At 36.0% G+C, this 18324-nt stretch overlaps 1 protein-coding gene across 1 annotated transcript in view; it reads left to right on the top strand.

The window, feature by feature from the left end:
* The first annotated feature begins 70 nt into the window (after positions 1-70).
* SDHA (succinate dehydrogenase complex flavoprotein subunit A) overlaps positions 71-18324 on the top strand; it is a 49230-nt gene continuing 30976 nt past the window's right edge. The window contains exons 1-7 of the mRNA XM_007486759.3: positions 71-257; positions 10609-10698; positions 11858-12019; positions 12428-12571; positions 13363-13527; positions 16622-16770; positions 17531-17655. Coding sequence (XP_007486821.1) covers positions 195-257; positions 10609-10698; positions 11858-12019; positions 12428-12571; positions 13363-13527; positions 16622-16770; positions 17531-17655 — 898 coding nt within the window. The 5' untranslated portion in view covers positions 71-194. The remainder of the gene's footprint in view (positions 258-10608; positions 10699-11857; positions 12020-12427; positions 12572-13362; positions 13528-16621; positions 16771-17530; positions 17656-18324) is intronic.

Genomic DNA, 18324 nt, shown 5'->3' with positions numbered 1-18324 from the left:
CGTCAGCCCCTTATCTTCCGGAGCTCGACCTTTAACTCTCACTCGCGGGGCTAAAGTGGGTTCCCCCTAGGAGCTCCTCCTCCTCCTCCTTCCCCCCCTCCCCCCCCCCCCCGGTGGCAGGGCTTGCGCAGACGCATAGGCAGACAGTGGGGGGTAAGGCTCACACTGTTTAATTCCTTTGGTAGCTTGCAGATATGTCCGGTGTTAGTGTAGCTGCGCGGCTGCTGGTCCGTCGGAGGCTGGCTCTGACACGATCGGTGAGTTAGCCATCCGACTCCCGGGGGAAGAAATTGACTGGCGGGATCCAGCACGGCTAGGGGTGGGACGGGCCCGCCCGAACTAGAGCCTCCAGGATGGAGGCAGTGGCGCCTCCAGGCCCTGCTGAGGGGCATCCCGCAGGGAGAGCCCCAAGACCTGGTGGGGTAGCTGGGGAGTGAGTCTGGGAAGATCCAGGGGACCTGGAGGGTCGGACCTGCGGGAAAGTGGGGCTGGCGGCCCGAGATGGGCAGGCCGGAGGCCGAAGTTCTGCTGAAGGTCACCGTAGCGGAGGCGGGCGCCGCCCCCAGGAGAGGTTGGGCCTGGCCCTGGGGCGGAGATGACCTGAGTCCGGGAGGGACCGTGGAGTCCAAGCCCCAGTATGCTCTAGCCAGTGTATGCGGTGAGCAGAGCCGGGTACTGACTCCTGTTCTGGGCGCTGGAGATGCTAAGAAGGGGCTGAAGAGGGCAGGGACAACCCGCGGCCCTTGACAGCCCTCTGACTCGAATTTTGGTTAGCCTGATGGCATCTTTATGGACTGGCACACAGCCCCAGTAGTCATCCCGGGCCCTTCCAGCCAGCATATGGGGAGTATCTTCAAGTTTGGATGCATACTTCCCAAGTTATTGATGGCCTTGGGTTTTCTATTAGCTGTTAGGGAAACTGCAGTTTCATTTTTGTCATTGGGAGAAAAGTAAGCCTTTCTGAAAATGCTTACCTTTGTTTAATGATCTTACCAAGGAAACGGAAATAAGCTATCTCTTTAGAATGATTAGCTTCAAATAGCCTAAAATTGCACTAATACCTTTGGAACACCCTGCATGGTCAATAACTTTATTACTTTTTAAGTATCTATTATAACAGATAAAAGGTGTCCCAAAAATTTTACAGTTTTGAGCTCCAGTGGCCTAAAGTGGCACTAAGAGTTTTGGAATACCTTGCACAGTTAATAAATATTTATTAAATGGCAGTTATAACAAGAGGGCAGACAGGAGATATGCTGAACCTGGATTCAGGAAGGTTTTTCTTAGTGAGTTCAAATCTGACCTAAGACACTTACTAGCTGTGTGATCCTAGGCAAGTCCCTGTTTGCTTCAATTCCTCAGCTGTAAAATGAGCTGAAAAAGAAATGACAAACCACCAATATCTTTGCCAAGAAGACCCCAAATGGGGTCATGAAGAGTCAGAGAGGACTGAAAGATTGAACAACATACCAAGATACAAGACATTCCAGAAATCTTAGGACAAGTTTAAGCGGTAATAGCCTAAAGTTGTACTAAGACTTTTGGAATACCCTGCATGGTCAATAAGCAGTTATTTTGTTAATTAAAGTGTCTATTGTGAGCCAGGATCTGTTCTAAGCACTGAGGATACAAAGAAAAACAAAACAACCAAAAACAAAAGTCTCTAATCTAAAGGAACTCACAGTCCAATGGGGGAATATATTATAGTGTGGTGTGTGTGTGTGTGTGTGTGTGTGTGTGTGTGTGTGTGTGTGTATGGGGGTATTTAAATTGTGAAAGATATCTCAAATTCAGTATCTAATGGTTGAAAAGCTGAACAAATAGAGATTAGAAGTTAGTGCAATTAGATGGCTTTGGAATTTATTGAATAGCCAGACCCCGGAGGTCCTCTTGTGCTGTTTAATATTTTTCTTATAATGACTTGGATGAAGGCATAGATGGCATCTTTGCCATATTTACAGATGATATGATGTTGGAAGGGATAGTGAATACTCTGGAGGCAAGAGTCAGAATATAAAAAGAGATTGGCAAAATAGAACTCTGGGTCTTATCTAGTAAGATGAAATTTAATAGGGATATATGTCGTCTTTATTTTGGGTTCCACAAAAAAAAAGTCAACCATAAATCTACAAGATTGGAGAGTGTGGCTACCTAGTAATTCATTTGAAAACAATACAGATGATTTAGTGTACTACCATCTCATTATAAGACATCAATATGTAATCTTATTAGGATGCACTAAGAGAGGTATAATTTCAGGTGTAGAGAAATGACAGGCCCCACTGTATTCTGCCCTCATCAGACCTGGACAACACATTTTTGGAAGCACATTGATAAACTAGTACAGAAGTAGACAATAAGGTTGATCAGTCCTCAAGCATTTAGCCTAGCACTGTCCTAGGTGCTGGAAATACAAAGACAAAAAATTTTAAAATATATTCCCCTCAATGAGCTTACATTCTGCAGAGAGACATTTTGTACACATATGCGCATTATACATAAAATATATGACAATTTTTTGGAAGGTGGAGAGATTTTAGTAACTGCAGGAATCAGGAAAGACTTCATGCAGAAAGTGGTATTTGAGATGGTGGTTAGAAGGGAATGTATTCCAAGCATGAAGGGATAGCCTGTACAGGAGCTATGTGTGAGAGAAATGGCTAGGCCAGTTTGGTCTGACTGAAGAGTGTAGGAATGGTTGTGATATAATAAACCTATAAAGATGGTGGAGCCCAGTAGTGAAGGTCTTTTAAATACCAAACAGATTAGTTTATGTTTGATGCCAGAAGTGATGGGGAGCCAGTGAAGTTTATTGAGTAGGGTTGTGACATTAAGTATATCCTTTTGGTTGCTGGGTAGGAAAGAAGTACCTGGAGTTCATACCATATAAGGATTGACTGAAAAAAACAATGGATATTTAGTCTAGTTTAGAGGAGACTTAACAAGGGGACTAGATTGATTCTTTTCTCCTAGTCTTTGTCACCTAGAGGAAGGATTACCAGCCCTTTACATTTTAACCCCAGACCTCAGAACCAGCAACTATGGGTTTGAATTACAAAGAGATGAATTTGAATTAAATGTAAGGAAAATTTTACTAAGAATTATAGGTACTCCAAAGAGGAATTGCCTACTTGTTAAACTTGTTATTTAGGAAATTATTGTTCTGGTAGTCTAAATGGTACTGAGATTAAATTCAACTCAATAAACATTTGTCAGATGCCTGCTATATGTTAGACAGTGTATTGAGAGCTGGGTATAAAAATAAGAAAGTCAGTTTCTGCTTATTTCCTAATGGAGTAGACAGTACACAAAAGGAGACACCAGGGGGTACCCGCCACTATTGCATCTAAAGTGGAGTGAACTGAGTGAAGTTCCCTCTATCACATTTGTGCTTCTAAAATATAGTTTCTGAGTGAAATGAGCAGAACCAGGAGAACAATGTACTCAGAGACTGAAACATTGTGGGACGATCATATGTAATCTTTGCTATTTATAGCAATGCAATAATCCAGGACAATTCTGAGGGACTTATGAGAAAGAATGCTATCCACTCCCATCCAGAGAAAGAACTGTGGTAGTAGAAACGCAGAAGAAAAACATTTGATTTTTCACTTGTTTATATGGGTATAGAATATGGAATTTTGGTTTTTAAAAGATTATCATAAAAATGAATAATATGGAAATAGGAATTGTTTGTCAGCTCTGGGAAAGGGGGGGGGAAGGGAGAGAAAGAACATGAATCATATAACCATGAAAAATATTTAAATAAAAATTTTTAAAATAAAATACATTTCAGGAAGTTAAGAAGTCTTGGTAGTTAGTATGGCAAAATTTTCAAGAAAGCTATGGTGGGTGAGGGATGAGAAGATAAAGGCCTTTGAGTAAATGTTCCTCACAGTTAGAAAGCTAGTAGTTGTGAGGCAGTAAAAAGCCTGGTAGGCAGCTTTTTAGATGAGATAAGAATTTTGACTTTTAGAGCAATATGGAGATATTTGAAAGAGTGAGTTAGAGAGATAGGAAAAACAAATTGTCATGTTAGGATAAGGTCCATTTACATCATATGCCAGATTAATCTAATTGATTTTTTTTTTGCACTACAAACATTTAATTTGAACTTACATATAGTGTGAGGTTTGGCTTATATTTGAAGTAAGATTAGACTAGCATGTACTGCCTATGTGACCTTGGACAAATTAGCCTCAGGTTCCTCATCTCAGAAAGGTGGGGGTTGGCCTTGAAAATACCTTTCAGATCTAAATCTATAATTCTATGAAAATGGTCTTTAAAATATACATTGAGTTATGTTTTGAATATCCAAAGTGTGATTTCATCTTGATTAAAATTCTCACTGCTATGCATATTCACTATTAGCTAAAAACTTAAAATTTTTAAATATGTATATATGTAAATGATAAGAGTTATCATTTTAAAATGGCACTACAGATCTATTTGGTATTATGGAGGGAAAGCTTGCTTGATTAAAAATTGGACTACTTGGGTTTTATTCCCATCTTGCTCCACAACTTATTAGCACAGTATCCTTAGTAATGTGATTTTTAGCTTTGTCAACCTTTTTTGTAAGAAAAATGAAAATGATCATCTTTAGACCATAGGATCGTGATGAAATGAGAAACAGCATTATAAACTATTGTAAGCTACTGATTTACAAATTTAAGGTGGCATCATTATCCCAAAAAGTGTAGCATCCCAAGCATATTCACATCTATGAAATATAAATGACTGTATGATTACTGTGTCTCCAAGCATAAGGTTATACCAATGAGGCTTGTGAATGTAACCTTGAACAGGCCATTCAGCCCTTGGCTAAGACAAACTCATTAACATGCTCGGACTCAATTCCCGGGAAAGCGTGGTTTGCAATGTACACGTACACGCCCAAAGGTGTTCCCTCTACCTTGCCACCCAATCTTAATTGTCTATACTTTGTGATGTGGTTACTACGTGCTTGGACAGGATTAAATTCAGAGGCAAACCCATGAACTTCCTCTTGGCTTTTTCTCCCCTTCCTTGGAGCTCTCCTCAATGACTATGTCTCTCTCTCCTCTTAACCTTCTCTTTCCCCGAGGCTGTAACCGTTATCTTGGCCTACCTTCCTACCTTAATCTCCTCCTCCGCCTCCTGTTCCTTTGTACTCATACTTTCCTATCAAAGGGAGTATCATAGGGATTGCCTGCCCTATCCAACCACTGACTTGTCCGTGTCTTTCATTTCCACCCTGGTTCTCGGTTCCTGCCTCTCCTTGGGTCCCATCACAAAGGTGAGCCCCTGCCCTTGTGGGACCCTGCTGGTCAGGGAAGTCCATTAAGGAAAAACCCCACAAAAAGACTTCTTTTTTTTAATTAAATTTATTTTTTAACTTTTTTATGTATCAATCCAAATTTTAATTATATACTTAATATCACCAACAACAACCAAAAAAACATCAAACTAAACAAGTGCATTAAAAATTATATGCAAACCCACAAATTCCACATTGTTTACAATTTGTTTAAAATATGTAAATTATATATTTGGCTGATATGAACATCCTCTACTTTTGAGTTCTCTTCGGATTTATTTTAGTTGAATACTTTTTTCTCTTGATTTTGTGGCTTATTTTTTTAAACATAATAGTATATATTATATTTTCTTTTCTTCACTTAGTATATTTCCCTTATTTTCTTTATATTTCCAATATAAATATATTGAAATGACAAATGTCATTTCTAATAACATAGTACATACAATTCATTACATTCAAATATCCCAATTAATTCAGCCAGCAAAAAGAATTGTTTAAATCAGTTCTGGACTCACATTTTTTTTTTTATTAAAACCCTTACCTTCCGGCTTGTCTTGGAGTCAATACTGTGTATTGGCTCCAAGGCAGAAGAGTGGTAAGGGCTAGGCAATGGGGGTCAAGTGACTTGCCCAGGGTCACAAAGTCACATTTTTTTTTTTAAGAGTAGATTTTTTAAAAAAATGTATGAAGGTAGGAAGTGAAAAGAAAGTGCACAGGGAGAACTATGAAGGTGTAAGAAACAGAACAATCAAGAAAAGCTTACTTAAATAAAGTGAAACATCCTAACAGAATTGTATTTTCAGACAGTTAAAAAGTGCTTAGGTATAGGGACCTTGCAGATTCATCTGGAATGGTACTTGTGTGGTGCTGAAGAGTGTTGGAATTATTAAAATATTTCTTTCATCTATGAAACATTACTTTAAAGCATTAGAAACAGCCTGCCCTGTGGAAAGAAAGTTGGGCTTGCTGTCCACCACTCTGGGTTTTGAATCCTACCTCAGATTCTGCCTTTGTGACCAATTAACCTGCTCATAGAATCAGTTTCTTCATCTTTTAAAAAAAAATATTTGTACTACCTTTCAGAAAGTGTTACAAGAAAAATTCTTTTTAAACTTTAAAATGGTATGTAAATGTGAGATGATTATCAAAATCTCAAAACAGTTGACAAGCATTATTAAGCTCCTACTGTGTACCAGATACTGTGCTAAGCACTGGGGATACAAAGAAAGGAGGAAAAAATAGTCTGCACTCTCAACTCTCAAGGAGTTCACAGTCTAAAGGGCTAAGCACCATGCAAACAACTGTGTGCAAATAAGATATATACAGGATAGACTGGAGATCAGCAGGGCAAAGGCAGTAGGATGAAGCAGGACAGGGAAAGACTTATTGCAGAAGGTGGGACTTTAGCTGACCTTTGAAGGAAGTCAGGAGGCAGAGATGAGGAATACATTGAAGTACATATAAGAAAAGATGACTAATGGAACAATGAAAAAAAATGTATTCAAGAGAATATATTGGGTATCTGCCCTCACACAACAGAGGACAACAAAGATTTAATTCAGGGTAAGGATCTACTTGTGGCTTCTGATGTCGACTGTGAGATGAATATTAAAATATCCTACTGCTAATCACTACAGGAACAGAGTAATAGTGGTGGCCCAAAAATTTCTGAAAGCTAGACAGAAAGTCAACTTCTTCTTGCTGGTCATAGAACTTGTTTTGATAACCTTTGGAGAGGTTCCTGTTGTTGCTATCAAAACTGTAAAGGGAGAGAAATATATTATGCAAGAGCTTTTCTGTGATATGAGGGCCCTTGAATGATTTCTCCAGAATTACTTTAATGATAATTTGAAGAGGTGCGTAAAATCTGAACTTGTCCTAGAGAATAGTTAAGATAGTGGTGGCTGAAAACTTTTTATGAAATTATGAAATTGTAAATACTAGTAAAGATGTTCTGATAAAATATTTTGCCTCCTGGTTTGGCCACTAAAATTTTTGGAGCTCAAGTACAAAGAGCTGGGATTTCTCCCAGCTCAGCAAAGACTCCATTATTGTCAGAGCAAAGACAGAAGCTACACAGCCAATAATGTGCCTTTTTCATATGAAGTCAGGTTTTCCTACCATCTACTTCTCTACAACCAGTAAGTCCATGGAAAAGGAAAGTGGCTGTGAAGTTTGTTACTTTATTAGCAAACTACAAGGAAAATCTACAAATCTTATAATCAAAGAGGAAAAAGATAAGAAGGCAGAAGATCTCTAAAGAAGCAGCCAACACAGCCTTTACACCTTTGTTTAAGGTCTGCTTTGCCTGTGACAGGGCAACAAGTGCTTCAGGGATGAGCATTCAGCATGGATGTTATTAGAATCCTGTCTTAATTTTCTCTAGATTGTTTCTTTAAGTGCATAGTTCATAGAAACACTAGGACCAGTTGATATTTATAAAAATCATATTTATTTGGACATTTTTTGGAGGGCATTGAGTTGGGGATCGTTTTCTAATTTGTACTTGTACATTTGAAATAGTGGCCATAAAGGAACTCCCCCTTTTTAAAAATGCCCCCTCATAAATACTAAAATGTTTTCATAGCAGCATTTGTAGCAGATAACAAAGCAAAATAAATGAATAGCATTTGGAGAATGGCTGAATAAATTGTAGTACATGGATATAATGAAATATTACTGTGAACAGTAATAAGGAACAATGAGTATGATGAGTACAAAGAAGCCTGAGAAAACTTATGTTAACTTAAGCAAAGTATAGGTAGCAAGTAGAACCAGGTATTAGGTTGACAATGCTCAGTGTTAGCGTCAGCTTCTCACTCTCACACTTCACATAATTACCAGAGCATGTTTCTGCCTCTACAACAATATCCCTGGCATTTGCCCTCTTCTGGCCAGCCCCATAGCCACCACCTTAGTTCAATCTTATCTTTTCCCTGTGTCACTCTCACCCTTCTCCACTCCATCTTTTACACAGGACCTAGCACAAAGTAGACACTTAAATATTAAATATTTGTATATTTAAATATTTAGATTCCAAAATAAAATATTTTTATTTTCTCCTTCCTAATAAAATTTCTTATTTGCTTATTTTATAATGTCTAGTAACACATGTATATAATTTATCAATAAAGTAAATGTGCACATTGAGATGCTCACAAATTTTTTTATTGGTATGGATGTGGGATCAAAGATGGCTAGAGAGCCCTAATTTGGTGAAGTACATGCTAGGAGGCCCAGTACAGTTGGGATCAAAGGATTATAGATTGAGAACTGGAAAGAAGCTTATCTAGTCCAATCCCCTCATTTTATAGATGAGGAAATTGAGATCCAGGGAAGTGAGTTAGCTTATATAACAATTCTAACTAATACATCATCGAACTAATAATAACAACCAGTAATAGAAGTAGAATTTGAACCCAAGTCTTATGACTGCAAATGTGCTGCCCTTTCCCCTGTACTTAACTGTTTTGCAATTAAGTTGAAACATAAATTAGATATGGAAGTGAGTTAACTTGAATTTTTGATCCCTTTGGCCATTTTAAATGACCTCAAAGTTATGGAAGCCTTGGTTACCCTCAGAAGTCTCTTAGGTGAAAGGAAGAAACATTTATTATAAAGTTCCTACTGTGTGTCAGGCACTATAAATGCTTTACAAATGACCAGAGTTTAAGTACTGCATTTGCTGTTAATTTCCTTATATGACCTTGGGCAAGTCTTAATTTGGGGATCCAGTATTCACATCAAAGTAAAAGACCTAAACCACATCATTTCTAAAGATTTCTAAATTGTATACTTAGTGTTATACAGATGGTGGCAGAGCCTGGGGTAATAACTAGATTTCTTGGTATCAAGTCTAATGCTCTTTCCACTATGCAGCTTTCTCTCTCTGAAGATTGAGCACAAAATCTGGAAAGATCCCTGTGGGTTATGTTTTCCCCCTTTAACTTGTAAGGGAATGTTAATATGGAGTGAAAATAAAAGCCTTCCTGTTTTGTTTTGTCAATAAACCTTTATTAGATATTCAGTCATGTCTGACTCTTTGTGCCCCCAAATGGGGTTTTCTTAGCACTGGTGAGGTTTGCCATTTCCTTCTCCAGCTCATTTTACAGTTGAGGAAACTGAGGCAACAAGGGTTAAGAGACTTGCTCAGAATTATGTGTCTGGAGCCAGATGAATTCAAGAAAATAAGTCTTCCTGTCTCTGGGCCTGGTATTATATACAATGAGCCTTCCAACCACCCTCATTAGACATTAGTTATCAAGTATTTCAAGTCTCTTTCAAAGAGATAATGGGTTTTACTAAGTTTTAGAGAAAAACAAGGTTGACTACAATCAAAACTTTTCTCAGTGATGGCAAAAGAGTAGAATGGTAGGATCTAGATTTTCTTGAGTTTTTGTCTCTAAAGTGACCTCAAAGATTTAAGTCTTTTAAGCATTTGTAAGGACCAGAATGTAAGAGGTTAAAATTAAAGGGTTGGACTAAATTATTTGTTTGATCACCAGGAATTTAATCAATTACAAATTATTTTTTAGCAAATTATTTATAAAATATAGATAGAGTGAAAGTAAGAAAATCAGAGTGAGGATAGGGTAATATATAACACATGAAGTATTTTGCTCAGCCTTGAGCTGAGGGCCTGGGGATGAACAAAGTAAGGGCTTCAGTCAGGAAACCTCTCTCTCGAGAGGAAGCCTCTTCTGAGGCTAGGTCCCTTCAGAAAATTCAGAAAAGTAGTCAGCCTTTTTCACTCACCCTCTGATAGTTCAAAGGGAGAGATTTAAGAACAGTCTCACCAAAGTCCAAGGTCTCAAGCCCAGGAAGCAGATTCTTCACTAGCCTCCAACTCGAACTCAGAACTCTGAAGAACTAAGCACTCTGGAACTCCTTCACAGGAAGTTGTAATTCCTTTTAAAGATGCTTCTTTGCTTCACTTCTTGTGCCTTCCTCACTTTTTATATGGATAAATTGTAGTCTGTAGTTTTGCTTAGGCAGTCAGTGGTTTCTGATTCTTCATCCACTTTTGCACTGGTGGGTCACAGACCTCCCCCACTCAAGTGTAAGTGGGGTGTATACACTTCTGATGATTAAATCTAAAAATGGGCAGGGGAGAGTTAATCCTATCTTCACACATTCAAGGTAATGATAAGGCAGCTGTACTACAAGAGAATGAGTGAGAACTAGGTGGAAAAATGCTTAAAATGGGCCATGTGGGGTAATTTTTAGAATTTTTTTTCTATGACTCTTAATGTTTATTAACAACTTCTCTGCCTTCAGAACTCAATATTTTCACATTTGTGTTTTAGCAATGGCCGATAGCTTTCCATTCCAATACACGAAGCTTTCACTTTACTGTCAGTGGAGAAAAAAGATCATCAGCTAAAGTTTCAAATTCAGTAAGTTCACTTGTATTTGTATTGTTGATACATTGTAATATTGCCCTGGAATTCATTTTTATCATAGTCTTGATTTTTTTTTTGTTATATATATGAAATTGGGGATGTGTATATAGCATAGAAATAAATAACAGTTGAAATTAACAAATATAACTGCTGAGAGCTAGTTTTACTTTGAAGATTCAAATTGCCTGTTTAAATAATAATTTAAATAAATCAATACTTAATTGAAATTAGACAGGTTGGATGTAATGTTTTCAAATGCCTCAGAGGATGAATATTAAATTATTTGTTAGTTATATACAAATATCACTCATTTCTACATTGTGCAGATGCATAGCTTCGGGGATTAAAAGTTACTTTTCAATTGTCAGGCAAAACTGATGTTGGGAGAATTGACTATTAGTCATCTTTGGGGATTACAAAAAGCATTCTAATATTACTTTAGGTGAATCATTTCATAAATTCTAAGACAAGCTGCCCTCTGGGCAGTTTCACTGAACTGCACCTCCCTTAAATAGGATTGGATTTTGCTGTAATGAGAATAAAAGTCAGTTTAAGAATAGTTTTGTTGATAGTTTCATTATGGGGAAAAGGAATGGTAACAAATAGTAGTGAAGTTCTTGTTATTGGGTTTCTAGCAGATACTTGAGAAATTTCTTTAAGGAAATATTTTATGGAGTTTTCCAACAAAATTAAAGTACCACAGTTAAACTCCTCGTATAAAAATTTTAGGTAACTGATTGAAGACATATTTTAGTATTTTGACACCTCAGCTACTAGGTTTTGCCTGGTTACGCTGGTGCAGATCTTTTCCCAATAATGGGAGGGAAAGGGTGATGGTATCTGTTTTTTGAGATTGTTTTTCATGCCCATAATAGTTATAGCACATTGTTAGCACTTTGTTATCTTGAAAGTGTTTGGGATGCTTGCTGAATTTGGTGATTATTAATACCAACTCAGATTTATGTTGTAACAGCTTAAGGTTTATTAAGTGCCTTATTCGCTGCAACCCTGTTGAAGTAGTTTATAAAATTTATACTTTTTTTTTAGTTTCTTAAAAGCTTTTAATTCAGATAGTCACTGAAATACAGTAATAACTACAATCTTAACAGCATAATGAATGTAATATTTAATAAATTAACTTTTTCTTTTCTAGATTTCCACACAGTATCCTGTAGTAGACCATGAATTTGATGCATTGGTGGTGGGTGCTGGAGGGGCAGGTTTACGAGCTGCTTTTGGACTTTCTGAAGCTGGGTTCAATACAGCATGTATTACAAAGCTTTTCCCCACCAGGTCACATACTGTTGCAGCACAGGTAAGGAAAATTAGATTCCTGAACTTTAAAACCTTATTTTTAATAGGAGGAGTTTAGAACTTAAAAAACATTTTCTCTGAGAAAAAAACTGCAAGGGCAGGCCAGAACAGCATTGTAACCAACCAGGTGCTCATGTTTATCATTATCTGCTGTTCATGGCACTTAATCCATGTATTTTTTAGTTGATGTTCATTGAAGCAGTGGACCCACTGTACCATAAGGAATGCTTTGTCATAAACTGACAAAAATAGTAAGATATGAATGATACCAGGAAGAATATCAATGAGTATCTTTCTTTTATGTCTTTAAAAATTTAAGTTTTTGTTTGGGAGGATAAAAGAAAGTCACGGTAAAATTGAATTGGCGAATGTAGTGAGCAACTTCTAAGAACATTTTCTTTGTTTTTAGGGAGGAATCAATGCTGCTTTGGGGAATATGGAGGAAGACAACTGGAGATGGCATTTCTACGACACTGTGAAAGGTTCTGATTGGTTGGGTGATCAGGATGCAATTCATTACATGACTGAGCAAGCACCTGCTTCAGTAATTGAGGTAAAACAAAAGCTCATTATTTTATAGTGTTAAGTTGTTATACTGTATGCTATTAACTTCCAATGATTTAAAACAAAAGGATATTTAGTAAATATATGAAGTTTAAAAAAGTGATTAGTCTGGGAAGAAATAATGAGTTGATTCAACAGAGAAATACTTTCTACATTATTAACTATTCTATTTTGAATAGGAAAATTGTTCTCTTCCCCTGTTACCTTTCATTGAATTCAATTTCATTGAATTTAAAAAATCAAGTTTAAAAGCTTCTTAATCTGAATATTTATTAATGTTAACATTGGAATAATTTATCTGTTCTTTTTCTAAATTTATACTTTATCCGGGCCTGCCGGACTTCAACGGTGGGGTTCGGGGAGCAGCCACCTAAAAAGAACCCATAGGGGGAGAGAGGGGGAGACCAAGCACGGAATAGAGAGACAGAGTCAATCTGGTAGTGTCAAGGCTCCGTTTATTGCAGGTGTAAGGTAGAATATATATGCTTGAGGTAAAGGGGGGGTGGTGGTGGTGACTAAAGACTGCTTGTACCAGGAGGGAACATGAAGAATGGTTATTGTTATGTTTTGTGGCTGTTGGTCTTGGCGACGCCTGGGAGGTAACTTGTTTGGTAAGTTTCCCTAGGATCTTAAATCTTGTTTCAGGTCAAGTTGTCCCCGAATATGGTCTCTGACAATACTTAAGTTCCTTATATTTGTTTCTGTTACAAATTATTTGTGAATTTTTTTGAATACTAAAGTTGAAGATAATATTTTTGGAAATATTCTTTCATTTAACAGTTGGAAAATTATGGAATGCCATTTAGTAGAACAGAAGAAGGAAAGATTTATCAGCGAGCATTTGGTGGACAGAGCCTTAAGTTTGGGAAAGGAGGACAGGCTCATCGATGCTGTTGTGTGGCAGATAGGACAGGCCATTCCTTGTTGCACACTCTGTATGGAAGGGTAAGAGAACCTCTGAATTGAGAGTCAGCCATCCCACAAATGAAGGAGTCCATAGACTCACTAAAGGGATCCAGTATCCATGTTTTTAAAAAAAGGTTAAGAATCTTTGTATTACTACTGATTCAAGGGGACCTGGGTAAAAACACATATGGTGATTTCATATAAAACTGCAAAAATTACTGGAAACAAATTAAAACAAGTTATTAACCTCATAAAGTCGTGGTTTGCAAACTTTTCTGATGATATATCTTTAAATATAAAATATTCTGAGCATGCATTCTCAGTATATATTTATAAATGAAATACATACTATTCACACTGATATGTACGTAATAAAACAAGCAAAAATAGAAGTGGAAAAGAATCAAGTAATAAAAATGTTTATTGTTTAATTAATAGTGCAAAAATCTGGGGGCAGCTGAGTAGCTCAGTGGATTGAGAGCCAGGCCTAGAGATGAGAGGTCCTAGGTTCAAATCTGGCCTCAGCCACTTCCTAGCTGTGTGACCCTGGGCAAGTCACTTGACCCCCATTGCCTAGCCCTTACCACTCTTCTGCCTTGGAGCCAATACACAGTATTGACTCCAAGACAGAAGGTAAGGGTTTAAAAAAAAAATAGTGCAAAAATCTGTGATCTATGTGATTAAATATGTTTTGTTATTTTTTAATATCTTGATTTAATACTTTTTGATATTGTTATCCAATGGTTTGGATTTAAATTAAATTTATTTTGGTTCTTGGTTTTAATAATTATCAGCTGAAGAAATATACTTCAGAAAGATACAGTGATCTAAAATAAAAGCCCTGCTTTGTTGGCTGTGCCTATTAAGTCATAATATTAATTTTTCAACCCCCTCTATTAATTACGCAGTTGAAAATTTGTGAGTAACCTTCCTTGTCAATCAGGGAAATTTGGTGTCAGTAATTCATTGTTTCAAACTTAATCAACAGTTCTAATTTATATTTTTAACAATTGGGTTCAAAACCTACTAAAACTTTATTTGAAAGATTTCTTTTTAATAGATTAGAAAATTTCTGGTTTTTCTATCCATAACACCCTGTTGTTGTTTTTTTTAATAAAACTTAGTTTTTAAGTTTTGCTCATTGGGATCCCTTCGTACTATTATTAACTAATATCTCAAAGCACAGTACACACTGGGTAATAATAATAATAATGGAAATACACCCATATTTCAGATAATGTTGGTCATTTTTTAATTTATTTGGCTGACTTCTTGTCATATTTGATTAGATAATCATAGTTCATAATATATTTGACAAGGAACTAATATGACGAATAAGAGAAAATATCAGCCTTACAATTTTATTGTTCACTCCTTTCAATCATTGGAATGCCTACTGTGTACTAAACTTCTTTTTTATTTTAGAAGTATTAGAAGGATTTTATCTTCAATTTGTCATGTCTTTTTAAGAACCTTTTTTAGCCAAGTTCCCAATTTTTATGGATTAGTTTAGTTAAAACTAGATAACATAATCCATTAATATCCTTAATTGGCAATACATAAATTTTAATATATTGCAATATGCTGAAAATGAACAAATGAGCAATAGTACTACTGTCATCTCCTCTGTGCCCCATGGATATCCCACTCTTTCCTCATAAATGTATGGTTGTAGCAAGCAAGTAAGCGATAAGTATTTATTAATCACCTGGTATGTGTCCGGTACTGTGCTACTGTAACAAAAATGACCATGTAGACAGACCTAGTGAGATAAATTCATGTATTAAAAATATTAGTATAGATAAATTTTTATTCTTTTTTTAATATAGATTTTCTAATATTTTCTTTATAGACCTCAGTTGATATCTGCAAGTACTTATATTCTCTCTCATTAACCCTTTATTTAATTATCTTATATTTATTTTATATGTGTATATTTTGTTTCTCTTAATAGAACTTTGAGGTCAAAGATTATTTTCTTTTTTGTCTTCATATCCTCAGCACCTATTACAGTGCTTGGTACAGAGTAGAAACATAATGTTTGTTGATTCATTGTCTAATATAACCTGCTTTGGAGACTATATTTAGAAAGTTCTTTTAATGTGAAAAACTAGTGTTTTGGTGCTTCATGGTTGTGGGTTTTCTTACCAAAGTTTTTTCATTTTAATCAGTTAAAATTAAGATTAAGAAAAGTATTTTAAGATTCTTCTACCTTTTAGCACCTAAATTGATTTGTATTGCAATATTCTTTTTGTTAAATCTGAAGTAAACCTTTTATATAGGTTATAGAAAAACTGATTCAACTAGATTGAATTTCATTTTCCTTTAGTTCTTTTGAGGTCAGAGAAGTCCATAAAGGGCTTAAAGTTTTCAGTTTGTATGAAGTGGCAACTGCAAGTTTCATTCTGCCACACTTGAGTGTTTCAGCTACATACTTTGATAAATGTCTATAATATATTTTCTGGTCATATCCTCTTACTAGTCAGGTAAAGGTACACCAACACTTGGTGTCTTGACCAAAAGTATTTAACTGAGTTTGCTTGTCAGGGACATTTATCAACTATCCAGATTCTGGGCAGCAATTATGGTGTTTTCAGAAATACCTTTGGATTTTAGTTCAAATATTTGACCTTCCTAAAGCTATGAGAAGAAAACTAAAGAACAGGTTGGAGGGGAAAAGGGAGAGTGTATGCTAATATATTGTTGTTGCCTAAAAGAGTCTTATGGGAACAAGTCTAAAAATACCTTCAAGCAGAGTAGACAGATGCCTCTTTAGTATAGAAATAATTAATCTATAGCAATCTAGGAGACTTCAAAGTAGTGCTTTCCTTACTCTTGAGATGCTTATAGTTCACAAGATTGAAAATACATTTTTCTACTATATAATATTGTTAATGTTCATTGAAATAATTCCTACCATGTGTCCTTTTCCTAGCTATATTAGTGTTCTGTGTATTTTCCCTAAATCTAGTATTGCCACATTAAATTCATACTGAAAAAATTTAACAGAAGAACATTATTTTAATTACTGGCTCAACTGATGCAAATGAGACATTGAGTAGTATTAGAAGAGTTTTCATACATTTAATGTACAATTGAAAATACACGTCTTACAAATATTTTTCATTTTTAGTCTCTGAGGTATGATACCAGCTATTTTGTAGAATATTTTGCCTTGGATCTCTTGATGGAAGATGGGGAGTGCCGAGGAGTAATTGCATTATGCATAGAAGATGGATCTATTCATCGTATAAGAGCAAAAAATACAGTTATTGCAACTGGGTGAGAATGTGATTTCTTTTCTTTTCTTTTTTTAAAATTTAATTAATTTCGAATATTTTTCCATGGTTACATGATTCACGTTCTTTCCCTCCTCTTCTCTCTACCCCCTCCCAGAGCCTACAAGCAATTTCATTGGGTTTTTAATGTATCATTATTCAAAACCTATTTCCATATTATTAATATTTGCAATGGACCGATCATTTAAAGTCATCATCCCCATTGAACCATTTAATCAATCATGTTTTTCTTCTACATTTCTACTCCCACAATTCTTTCTCTGAATGTAGAAAGCATTCTTTCTCATAAGTCCCTCATAATTGTCCTGGATCATTGCATTGCTGCTAGTAGAGAAGTCCATCATGTTTGATCATGCCATAATCTCTGTGTACAATGTTCTCTTGGTTCTGTTCCTTTCGCTCTGCATCAATTCCTATAAGTCTTTCTAGTTGACATAAAATTGCTCCATTTCATTAAAGAATGTGATAGGAGAATTTGATTGTAACTCCACTCATAGAATCATAGAGCTCAGAAGGATAGAAGGAGCCTTAGAAATCATCTCATTTAGCTCTCTACTTTTATAGGTAAAGAAATAAATTTAACCAAGATTATATAGCTATGATGTCCAAGATAATACCTCCATACTTTTCTTAATTATTTTTAGTTAATTATTACAGCACCCTCTTATTTGCTTTACATTATGAAATATCAACTATTCTCTATTATAAGTCTATTCATAATATCTTCTAAATATGTTTTCCAGGGGTTATGGGCGCACTTATTTCAGCTGTACTTCTGCTCATACTAGCACAGGAGATGGCACAGCAATGGTTACACGAGCAGGCCTTCCTTGTCAAGACTTAGAGTTTGTACAATTCCATCCCACAGGTATGAAATGACAAATTGGATCAAATGTAAAGGTTAATCACATTAAGTATAATAAGCCTTATTAAAAAACATTAACTTAATATAAATTAAGAGAGTTTAACTCTCAGTCTCAAGGATTTGCAAGCTCATAAATTGACATTTTTCTAGTAGTGGGATTTTTAAAAAAAACTTTACTTTCTGTCTTAGAATTTATATTAAGTAAATGCTCAAATAAACAAATAAATAAATAAAAGAATTAACACTAAGTATTGGTTCTAAGACAAAAGAATTGTATGGTCTAGGCAATTGAGGTTAAATGGCTTCAATAATATTCTCTTGGCTACTGTAAGAATTAAATAATATTTCTACCCAGATATATATTTTATTAAGTTTATTGGAAAGGGTAGACAACGTTCCTATAAGTAACCTGACTACATGGTGCCAGCCTGCCAGTCTCTTCCGTATTCCTTCCTCACCTGCCTGCTCTGTCTCTTCTTGGTTCTCCCTTTCAATTCTCCTACGGTTCTCCCACAAGCCAGCCCCAAGATTGACTTTTATTGACGTACCAAATGTACACAGTTACAATATCGCATTTTTCTAAGAGGGAGTTACAATAGTTAGAGATGGGAGTAAAATACAAAAACTGATTGATAGACTCATTGACAAAATGCCAATTGGGGGCAGTCCCCT

This window comes from Monodelphis domestica, chromosome 3 (genome assembly GCF_027887165.1).
Source record: "Monodelphis domestica isolate mMonDom1 chromosome 3, mMonDom1.pri, whole genome shotgun sequence".
Lineage (NCBI taxonomy): Eukaryota > Metazoa > Chordata > Mammalia > Didelphimorphia > Didelphidae > Monodelphis > Monodelphis domestica.
The sequence above is the reverse complement of the archived record's forward strand: the minus strand, read 5'-3'. Positions and strand labels throughout refer to the sequence as shown.